General features: G+C 35.7%; 1 protein-coding gene across 2 annotated transcripts in view; it reads right to left on the bottom strand.

Moving 5' to 3' along the window:
- GLRA3 (glycine receptor alpha 3) overlaps positions 1 to 12,007 on the bottom strand; it is a 206,832-nt gene that overhangs the window by 20,740 nt on the left and 174,085 nt on the right. The window contains exons 8-9 of one of the 2 annotated variants that reach the window (XM_019440962.2): positions 3,825 to 3,968; positions 1,552 to 1,596 (exon numbers count right to left, since the gene is read on the bottom strand). In XM_019440962.2, coding sequence (XP_019296507.1) covers positions 1,552 to 1,596; positions 3,825 to 3,968 — 189 coding nt within the window. The remainder of the gene's footprint in view (positions 1 to 1,551; positions 1,597 to 3,824; positions 3,969 to 12,007) is intronic. The other variant, XM_019440963.2, reaches the window with a different exon arrangement.

The following is a 12,007-nucleotide window of genomic DNA, read 5'->3' as shown; positions in this document are numbered from 1 at the left end:
ATCAACATTTAGACTCATTTAGATTACTTTGATTTAAAGATTTGGATTGCTCAGACTGTTTCTAAGCAAGTTACAGGTTTTAAAAATGATGAATTCAAAGACTTGTTAGTTTGAGAAAAATAGTTTTCAGAAAGTCAAAATAATCATCCCCAAATTTGCACAAGGATTGGAATATTATAAAACAAGTGGAATTCATATAATTTCCCATGAATGTATTTGCATTACCATTTTGTTTCTTTTTAAAAAATAACTATTTATAATGGTTGCTGAGGTAAACCTAATTTTTTATCAGAGTTCTTTTTGCATTGTTTTGTAAAGCAATATTTAATTAAATATATAGGAATTAAATTAAATATTTAGTTAAATATATAGGAACTAAAGTTCCTATAGGCATTAACTGCTTAATTACTAGGGGTTTAAGTATATTGTCTCCCAAAGAGGCTACTATTTGTGTTATGCAAATACAATGCAATTACATTTTTTCTTAAAATTTATATTTAAGATAATTAAGTAAAAGTAATTGAATCAAGTGAATTTTTTTTTTTTTTTTTCAGGGATGAAAAAGGAGATGTGGCTAGCTATGCTGGGAACAAATCTGCAATTTTAGTAGAAAAATTAGTTGAACAATTATATATTATAAGAAAATTTAGTAAGTGCTTTAAAATAATACTGGCCCTAGATACCTGCTATGACATTGAGAATCCTTCAATTAGATGAATGTAACATGTTTCCTATCTGTTCATCTAACACTGTATGTATTCTTAACCAAGATGTGAACCAGAATCATCTGGGGAGGTATTTTTAAATGCACTTTATTCCAGAAATTTTAGTTTAGTAGACTGGACTGTTTGTGATTCCCCAGCCCAAATTCTTGGCTTGGACGTGTTTCAGTTCAACCACTGAATGCTATATCATAGGTGGCCAAGTCAAGCAAATAATATGCTCTCGTATAGATTAACTTTCTAACTGTTTAGCTATTATACTTGGACATGTGACCTTGTGATCTCTTTTTCACCAAATAGTTCAAAGGATGCTGCTATCAAAACCAAACTCTTTCATTTATTATAAAGAATCTCAACATTAAGAATGGATTCTAAAGATACACGGGTTGGAGAAAGCATTTTACTTTTGCCTTATTTTTAGGTCTCTATTTTCTGACAAGAAAGGCTACAGTTAGAACTTCTTTGTGCAAATAAATTTTCCCTTAATTTTTGAACTAATTTTGCTAAAGCAAATGATTATTTCCTTCATGGAGACTATTAGAAGATTGTATGTGTTATTTCTGTTTAACATATACTTAAAAATCATTTTGATCCATCAACTATCTCAGTTGATAAGATGAAGGATGTTTAAATATCTTTTCACTGAGTGAGGGAAGACAAATGGAATTTGACGAGAATATCCTTAGCTGAAGGGGGATGGTGGTTGTTTGGATTTAAATATGCAAGGGGCTATGTTTCCCCACCAAACACTGCCTGGGTGCAGAATATGCTGTCTGCTTTTTTACTGATAACCACATTCCTCTACTTAGAGTTAAGAAAGCGAATTTACCGTGTCTGAGAAACGGTAAAACTTCTCCAATGCAAAAGCTTCTGTCTGTGGGAAGGTAAAGTGGACCAAGAGGGATTGAGAAACCAGAGAATCAAGTCATATATGAGTAAATATAATTGCACAATTGGTTTTAATTGCATATATCATTTTCACATACACATTAATCGATTTTCACATATGCAAGGTATGCAACCCCCAAAGTATGAAATGAACTTAAAAAAAAAAAAGCTATTTTTTTTTCCTGCACTGAATCTCAGTTACATTATTTGCTCCCTGTATATTTCAACTGGTCGTTAGAAAATAATAAGGTATTACTATTTGTGCATTTCCGTATTTTCCTAGAGAGCCTCTCACTAGAAAATTTAATCTTGTCGTCTTTCTGTGAACTAAAGAATAATGGGCTTCAGTATGTATCCTGATATTCTCATAGGTAGTAAAATTAAAGAGCTGCTTTGGTAGGATAATCCTTTTTGAGGAGGGACCAGAGTTGAGCATCTAGACTTACAATACAGTCTATCATGTTACCCATTGGACACTATGGCTGTTGGATGTGTGGTAGGTGTGGAAAATGCCCGAGCTCTTAGCCCTCATTTGGACACCATGTACCTAATACTTCTCAGCACCTGGCTGATACATTTAAAATTGTATAGAAACGAGGAGGGAGGTAGAGAAATGGACAATAAAAGCAAAAAAGCAAACCAAAATGAGAAGAGGAAATAAGCATTACTTTACTTTGTATTAATATTAGAAGGAAAAAATGGTCTTTATCAGTCATTTAAAAGGAAAGAAGAAACAGAAGCTTAACCCTTATGATAGAGAATTTTTTTTGTCCTGTGATAGTGTTTCAGCCAGTGCCAAGTGTCATGAGAGAAAGAGCAAGTAGGCAGTAGGAAGGGAGAAAGAAGGAGAGGAAAGAGACAGTAAAAGAATGAGAAAGGTACAAGGAAACCAGTAGATGGGGGTGTGATGGGGAGAAGAGGATAAAGAAAAGTTAATCTCTCCATCAAAATGTGTTTCAATATATAAATAATGTGCTTTTATTTTCATAACAACTTGATCAAATAAATATAAGCTCAAGCACTGTTTTAGTCCAATGTGTTGCTCAGAGAATCACAATCCTGATGTTCCTTCCATGCTATTGTGAATTGGGTATTTTTTATGATTTGGAGGAGTCAAATAGATAGGACTGAATACACTATCATGTTAGAATATGTTTACTGCTCAGTACTGAGAGATCATGCGCTTGGGGTTTACAAAATTTAAGGAATATATAAATTGCAGCAAATAATTCAGAAACTATAAGGAATCCTTAAAAAAATTAAATCCTTTCAACATCCTTAAAAGTGCATACTATATGAACCAAACTACTCTGTTGAAGATTTGAACATGTTTTGACTTAAATATTCCAATATATGGGATTCTAGACACAGTTTCTCCTGTGCATACAACTTTGACATTTCTCTATTGCATGTGAGTCCATTTGCTTTTAAATGTCAGTTGGCACTTTCATATTAAAAGAAGTAAACTCATAGATATGCCGGTCAATAGAAATTTTCCCTTACAGAAAAGCAAAGGGGGTTGATTGGACGTATGTGCACATATAAACAGAGATGACATTACAAGTCTTAATAGAGGGGAACGACCCCATTCTGCACATCTACATTCAATTATGAGATTATTTCTACAACTTCTTGTGGTCTTCTAATGATGTTCTAAATACAATTTCTTCTGGGTTTCATTTAACAGGTGTAGCCAGGCAAAAATAGCACCTTCTTGTGTTTCCCATAGAGCTTCAGAATAAACAACTTAACAACATGAAAGTATGCATAAACTTTTCCACATACTTTTACATGAGTATCATAGCATTAATAAATAGATATTGGTTTATGGAAACAATTAAAGGAATTAGTTTGATGAAAAGGAACAACTTTAATAGTTATATTTGATGACATGTTAAGTCGGACCATCAGTAAGACCCTCACACTGCAAGTAAGAAATGATATATTTTGTTAATTGAAGCAAAAAATGGTGTTGTTCCAGGAAGTACATTAGAAAGAAGTTGATAAATTCTCATGGCACCAGATATGTTGTGTAAAGTAGACCTAGGTGTCACCATTTTCTCCCTGAAGCTATTTTTGACAAAACCAAAGGAATATTCATATGATTGGGTCCTCAGATTCCATTTCCTCTCTGTGCCACTGTATTAAATGTAACAAATTTACTTTCCAGTGAAAATTGGTATCCCAGTGAACCCAACGCATTTAATCACCTACCTTATTCTTTCTCTTTCGTCGAAATCTCAGAAGTTCTTTGTGTTGTCTAGATACAAAATTTACAGCCGCATATTCCAGAAGTGCTGAAAACACAAAAAGGAGGCATACTGCCATCCAAATGTCAATAGCTTTGACATATGAAACCTGGCCAAGAGAGAAAGAGAGAGTGAGCAAATTGACTTGTACCGTTGTTTCCACTGAGTACAAAACTGAACATCTGATTCTACATTGTACCATTTATATCATCTTGAAGAAGAAAGGAATAAGATCAATACTTCTTGAGCTTAATAAACACTTTTTAGAAATTAATTTTGCAAGTTTGTATATTAATCATACATCAAAACTTATGTATGTTTTACTAAATAAAGTTTGTTGTCAACTGAGGCACAAGGCCAAATGTATGATTAAGACAAAATAAGTTGAAAATGTAATTTCACCTTCAGTGTAATCTGGAACAATGCTTGAAGAAAGCATAAAGTAACATCGAAATATAGACAATGCCATTTACCTGTTAGTTCCATGTTTTCTTCATTATTTTTTTTTACTTTGAAATAATTTTAACATTAGCAAACATGTTGCAGGAACAGTAAAAAACATAAAAATAACAAACAAAAAACCTCCCAAGTTCTCCAGTTGTTAATATTTGACCAAATGTCAAATATATTTCTCTCTCTCTATCTTTATCATTTATGGCCTTTCCTTGAACTGCTTGAGAGGAATTTGCAAACACGATGCCTCATTACCCTAAAATACTTGTGTGTATTTTCTAAAAGAAAAAGACAATCTCCTCCTATATAACTCTAGTACACCCCCCAAAATCAGATTGATGTTAGTAAAATACAACCATCCAACCCAAAAACCCATTCTCATTTCAGCAATCGTCCCAATAATGCCCTTTTTAGCAGAAAAACATTTGTCCTTCCAGTCCAGGATTTAATCTAGAATTATATGCTGTCCCTTGGCGTCAGATCTCTTTGGGCTTCAATGTGGAACATTATGGTCAGCCTTTCCTTGTCTTCTGTGACCTTAATATTTTGGATAAGTGCAGACCAGATTTTTTTTTTTAGTGTCTCCCACTTTTGGCTTATTTGATGTTTCTTCACTTTATACTCAGGTTATGGGATTTTAATAGGAACAGTGATGCCCTGTTCTTCAAGTGTATCATATCAGAAAGCACTCAATGTTGATCAGTTGGTTAAGGTGCTATCTACTAGGTCTCTCTATTATAAAGTTACCAATTTCTCTTGAGTAAATAAATATCTTCTTACTCATTAAGTTTCATCCATTAGACCTTGGTGATTTTTGTCTGAATCAATTATCACAATGATGATTCCCACATGTGGATTTCCGAATTCCATCATTCCATCTACATTCATTAGTTAGCACTCTACAGTAAGAGAAGTTTGTCTTCCACATTACTTATATCACTATAGACAAGTAATGATTTTGTTCAATGGGTTACCATGCATTAACATCACTATTTTGATGCTCACATTACACAGATTGGGTCAGTAGGAGCCCCTAGAAGTTAGGCCATGCATCCTTTTGGCAAGTCTCCATCATGATTTGGGTACTTTCTCACTTTCTGGCATAAGGCATTCCAGACTTATCTGTAATTTCTTGTTCCAGTATTTGAGGGCTTTCTCTAAGAATCCTTTTTTTTTTTAACTGAAGAATGACTTTTAGAAACCAAGGATCTGGGCACTGGGTGTGCTCATTGTTTCCTGGGTATAACTACTTATAGGCCCTCTTAGTAGGCAGAGTTAGGAATGATATACATACATAAATAACTAATATATATGATATATGATATATATACATATATATGATGTGTATACTATATATAATTATGTATAATGTTATATATAAATTATGTATAATAATATAATATATATTATATTGAGAAATATAATGTATTATATAATTATTATTATATATACAACATATATATAACTTACCTATCATCTATCTCTGTATCTATCATTTATCTATCTATATTGAAAACATGAATTCACACTGGCATCTCTAATTCCAACTCAATATGACAGGGTGCACTCTAGCTTTCATTCTTTTCACTGATGTAACACTTTCTTGGACAGTGACAAACTTGTCTGATTATCTTTAACATATATTTGAAGAGTCTCCCTGTATGTAACTAATATCTTAATTCCGCTGGCCCCCTCCAGCCTCAGCCCCATTAATCCCAGATGCCTTACTGACTCGGGCCTCACACCCAAAGTCCCCACTGGCTGCCTTGGTCCTGACCATGTCCTTGACCCCTGGACTCTGGTCCTGCCCACCCCAGCCAGCATCGTTGACCCTGACTGCCCCCTTAGCTCCACAGGGTCTTCCTGTCTTCTGCCACCTCAAAGGTAAGAAAGAGAATATAAAGAAAGGAAAAAGAAAACAACAGAACAGAGAAATTTAAAAATTATTACTATTTTTGGGGTGCCTGGGTGGCTCAGTCCGTTAAGCATCGAACTTCAGCTCAGGTCATGATCTCCGTGTCTGTGGGTTTGAGCCTCGTGTTGGGCTCTGTGCCCACAGCTCAGAGCCTGAAGCCTGCTTCAGATTCTATGTCTCCCTCTCTCTCCGTCCCTCCCCCACTCACACTTTCTCTCTGTCTCTCAAAAATAAACAAACATTTAAAATTATAAAAAAAAAAAGTATTACTATTTTTGATAGGAAAAAAACACAAAAAGAAGCGAAGTGAAACAAAGGAACGTAAAAAGGAGGAAGTAGTCCCTATTTCCTAGAAACAGATTCATACAGACCAAAGACCTTTGGAGGGAACAAGTCAGTAACCTTTAAGAAACTGCTTTAATTTTTCTCTCAGCTTAATGGTGTGGTGATTTGATGATGCAATTGAACAAATGTTGCTGTATGTCAGTTGTTTAAGGATGAAAATTTTCTGTAAGTTTTAGTATCTTTTCTTATTGAATATGTATGTGCCTGTATTACACATAGTGTTGTATCATGAAAGCAATATCAATAAAATCATCACCTTTTGTGCCATGAGTATGAGATAATTCATTTTGTTGGATAACTTAGTCATGCCAATTAGATGTGGGAAAAAATATTCTCTCATTTGCCAGGAATGAGATTAAGAATGAAAGATATTTATGCGAAGCTTTTTTTTTTTTTTTTTACATTCTTCCTGGGAAATGGATAATTACCTAGAACTTTGCTTCCCCACTGATAGAAACAAATGTCCCTTCCCTAAGAAGATGTGGATCCAGGACAGCAGAAATATAGACGAGATGTAAGCAAAGATGTACTAATTACTTCTTGGAACTCAATGTACCTTAGAGATCAAAATCTTATGCTTTAGAAATTTGACTATTTCTGTGCTGTCTGTATATTCTGTATTTTTTTCTCTCTTCATTCTTCATATTTAATGATGTTATTTTTGTCAAATGTCAACATTTGGAAACCTTGATCAAATTTAGGTTGTGGTTCAAAGGAGGGAAGTCTATGATGGGGAGAACAGTAAATAATAAAGTGAAGAAAAACCCCTCTCCCACCCTTCTCAGTTGGCCTTTTAGGTCTCAGGCTAGACTTTGCCCAAGTCTGGTTCAGAATCCCATGGCACTTGTGCTTAACTGAACACACTACACTGTAATTGCCTATTCTTATTCTTTTTCTGTTTAGACTCTTTGCGGGCAGATGTCATCTCTGAGTTGTTCACCACTGCAATAATGTTTGGCATGTGTGCACATATTTGCTGAATAAGTGGACAGATAAATGAAGGCGTAAAATGTTAAAATACAGGTGAAAAATGAATCACAGATGATGATTTATGTGTAGCTTCGCTTTCGGAAGTGATGTTTTGTTCATGTCTTGGAATGGATTAATTATCTTTTAAAAAGAGGTCATTTCTTGACGCTTACAACGGTGTCAACCTACATATGAAATATGCCAACAAGGGAGCCCTCAACATCTCCTCCTCTATCTTAAGTGTGACTTCCAGGCAAAGATAGGTACACCCTCATTTTATTTCAGTGCTGTACTAAGTGTCTAATTGTTTATAAAATATGGATTTAAACCTCATGAGTTCTACAATTTGCCAGAAATCTTTGGCTGCCCTCAAATACATACTGTCCTGGAAGATATAATACAGATTTCAAAAATGCTATCTCAAGCTACACCATTCCTGGAAGAATATGACTCACAAAGTATGTGCTCATTCTTTAACAACCTGAATCTATAATGTTGTGAACCAGAGATAAATCAGAAATTTAATTTCCGTATTAATCCAATGAATATTTCCAATGACAACAGAGATAGGTATACGTCATTTATGCCTGCCAGGGTTCTGCTCATTGTGAACAGCTCCCGAGTGTTAAGCCTGAAGGGCTTACTTTCCTTGTCCTCTTCTCTGACCCCCTTCGCCAATTTCAACTCTTTTTCTCCTCTGCCACCCTCACTGCTCATCTCAGTACAGCAAACTCAGGATGTGGGAAGTTTGGAACTCTAGGGATCGTAACTAAAATATGGACAACAGTTCTTACTCCAACACATGCACAACATACTCATGATATACAACACACCCCATGTGATTCAGATTCATACCGTCTTTCCATCCTCTACTTGTTGCTGTCTCTTGGGGAAGACTTACTCCAATCAAGAGGCAGTTCATTCCTCTGAACCACCTTGTCAACAGTCCCAACGTCCGATGTGCTGTTGGAACCATGACTCAATTTTACGCAACAATCCCTTCTCGATATTACCCCTTGAATAGAAAAGTATGAGAAAATAAAACCTAAACATTTACTAATTAAATGCACCAGTCAGGAGGACCTTTGTCCTGGAGACCCTTTTAAAGCCACCGTACTGAAAATTGCTTCCTTCTTGGAGCCCACTCTTCCCAGGGCTCCCATGACCCATGTTTTTCAGGTTTCTCTTCCTCTGCTCTAACACACTCTGCTTTGGGGGCCCTTCCTCCTTATCCTGAGTTCCTCAGGGATACAGTCCAGCCACTCTTCTATTCTAACTCTGAAGTTTCTCCCTATTCAACCTCATCCATTATCATGGATTCAATTCCTCCTCTGTGCTCATGGACCCCAAATCTAGTTTTGCTGACTAGACTACTCTCTAGCCAGCTTTCTTACCTTTTGGATGTCCCATGCACCTCAAATTTACTCTGACTAAAAACCAAAACTATGGAGCACCTGGGTGGCTCAGTCAGTTGAGTGTACGACTCTTGATTTGGGTTCAGGTCATGATCCCATGGTTGTGGGACTGAACCCCATGTTGGGCTCTGCACTGAACATGAGCCTGCTTAAGATTCTTTTCTCTTTCCCTCTGCCCCGCCCCCTGCTCTCTCTCTCTCTCTCTAATAAAAAAATAAAAATAAATAATAAGAAGAACAACAACAAAGCTATGAAGCTCTACCAGACTCTACCAAACAAATAGCAAACAAACACAACTGCCTCCTACTCCCCATTAAAAGGCTATACTCTGAAGTTGTTCATACCCACACTAGAAGTCCTCTTTTTCTCTCATATCAAAGACCCAGCCCTGTTATTTATACTTTCTTTCTATTTCTCAAATTTATAATTTTCTGTCCTTCCTACAGCCATCCTATTGATCTCAACCACAATAATCTGTTCTTCAGCCCCTCAACTCTATCCTCGACATAATCACAATAAGTGATTATTTTTAAATGCAAATCCATGTCTCCTTCCACTTAAAACTCTTCCTGTGCTTTCACTTAATTTAAAGTCTCAAATCTATTTTAGGTCAAGCCCTTCATGATTGGCCCCCACCTTACTTCTCTTACCACATGCATTCAATCTTTTTTGTTTTCATTCAACATTTATTGAACACCATTGATGTACCCAAGTTCAGTTCTTAGTGTGTAGTTACAGAGATGAGTAAGATAAATAAAATCTGTCTTTAATGGAACTTACATTCCATTTGGGGAAATCATACAATAAAAACACAGATATAATTTAAAAGAAGTGCAACAGAGAAACCACAATGGGGTAATGGGAAGAGAAGGGCAGGGTGAAGAGAGTTATGCTAGATAGGGATGGTCAGTGAAGGCCTCTGAGGATTGATATTTACCATCTTATGCCACTTCCTTACTTGCTTATTATGCTCTAACTATACTTCCCTTCTTTTATATTTTGGAATCTGAAAGCAACTGACAAACCTCATCCTGCCTCAGCAGCTTTTCATCCCTCTTATTTTCATCTGGAACATTCCTTCTTTTGGGTTTCCTTCAGGTCTCAGCTTCGACAAAACATTCTTAGGGAAACCTTCTCCAGATGTCCAGACCGGGACAGGCTTTCTCACCTTCTACCTCCCCTCTCCTTATAGAAACCCTTTCCCAGTCCACTCTTTACAATTGTAATTCTATGCATTTATAGGCAAGTTCTACAGGATGACTGCTGGCTAGCACCACTTGAACGTTATTTATTTAGTTAATTATTCTATTTCCCAATCTCTAAGTGCTTTCTATTTTTGAAAAACCTTGGCTAAGGGGATACCAAAATGAGTATGTTCTAGAGAATTTCAATGAGAAGTATCTATACTGATATTCTAACAAATTATGTCTAAGCAAACATCAAATTATTCATCTTATTATTGACCTAGCTCCACCAGACTGACATTATCTTTTTATGTATCTTTCTCCTTTTAGGCTAATATATCCCATGGGCCAAGACAAAAGCCAGGTCTTATTCATCTTGGTATTTCTAGGGCCTAGACTGTGTTCATCATGCTCTGCATTCGCAGGTCATGTTGAATTGATTCCATGTCACACGGAAGGACTTCAAATCACCAGCCATTTATTATTAGAGAAAAATTATAACACTTAACATGCCAGGAGGTGTTCTTAGTAGTGTCCATAGAACTACTGAATCTTCTTAGTTGTTGTCTAAAATTAACACTTTTAATCCTCACCATTGAGGAAACTATTCCCATCTTAAAGATGAGACTTAGGCACAATAAAATAACTTGCTTAAGTAAAGTAACTTGTCTCATAGTTACTGTTATGGACTGAATATGTCCTTCCAAAATTTAGACATTGAAATCTCACCCCCAAGGTGACAGCGTTAGGAAGTGGGGCCTTTGGAAGATGATCAGGTTGTAAGGGCAGAGCCTTCATGAATGAGGTTAGTGCCCTTGGAGGAAGGGTCCCAGAGAGCTCCTTCATGCCTTTTACTAGCTAAAGGATCACCATCTATGAACCAGGAGGAAGACTCTTACCAGACACTGATTCTGCCAGTGTCTTGATCTTCAACTTCTCAGGCTCCAGAGCTGTGAGAATAAATGTCTGTGGTCTTTACGTCACCTATTCTATGGTCTTCTGTTATAAGAGCTTGAGTTGACTAAGACTGCTACCATGCTGCAAATCCAGATTTGAATACAACTCCTCTGGTTCCAAAGCCCACAAACTTAACTACTATTTTCTATCACCTAGTTTTTAGGCTGCTTCTTTTTAGGCTACCATTACATATCGACAACTGTGAACGCACTAAATAAGAATACTCTCTGTACTTCAGTATTCCAGCCTCTTTAACTTTTATCTGGTGGTTAAGACTGAAATCAGTACGCGAAATACATATTGTAAGGTCCTCTCTATATGCTGATTCTAAAATCTTACAAACAGCTTCCTAGCAAACAATGTAGAAAAAGAGACATGAGCATTGTATTTACCACATAAAACAAACCAGTTGCTCTGAAGAAGCAAAACCAGATCAGGAAAGCATTTTATCTTCTGAAATGCAATGAAAGTCCCCTCAACAACATTCTTACATTAGTTAAAATGAAGTGTTTTTATGAGCAGGGAAACCATTCCCTACTTGTCATGTGATAATCTAAGAAGAGATCAGTTTGATAAATTATCATTTGAATATGCAAAGCTAGGTTACTGCAAGGCCTTGTCTTTCTCATTCTAAAAAATGTTTTATAATGTAGAGAAAGGAATATAAGAATTATTATGTTCTATGGACTTCTTATGTCAGTTTTTTCCCAGAAAGATTATGCATTCATTCTACTTTTAATGTTATCATTAGAAAATAGAGACAGTCTGCTTTTTGTGTCCCAAATATATGTATATATATATATATTTATATATATATATATACACACATATACATTTATATACATATATACAAATACATATATATATACACAAATACATACACACACACATATATATACTGATAATGATA

This window comes from Panthera pardus, unplaced genomic scaffold (genome assembly GCF_024362965.1).
Source record: "Panthera pardus isolate Hobbes unplaced genomic scaffold, ASM2436296v1 HiC_scaffold_13, whole genome shotgun sequence".
NCBI lineage: Eukaryota > Metazoa > Chordata > Mammalia > Carnivora > Felidae > Panthera > Panthera pardus.
Note: the sequence above shows the minus strand (reverse complement) of the source record. Positions and strands in the feature narration are given on the sequence as shown.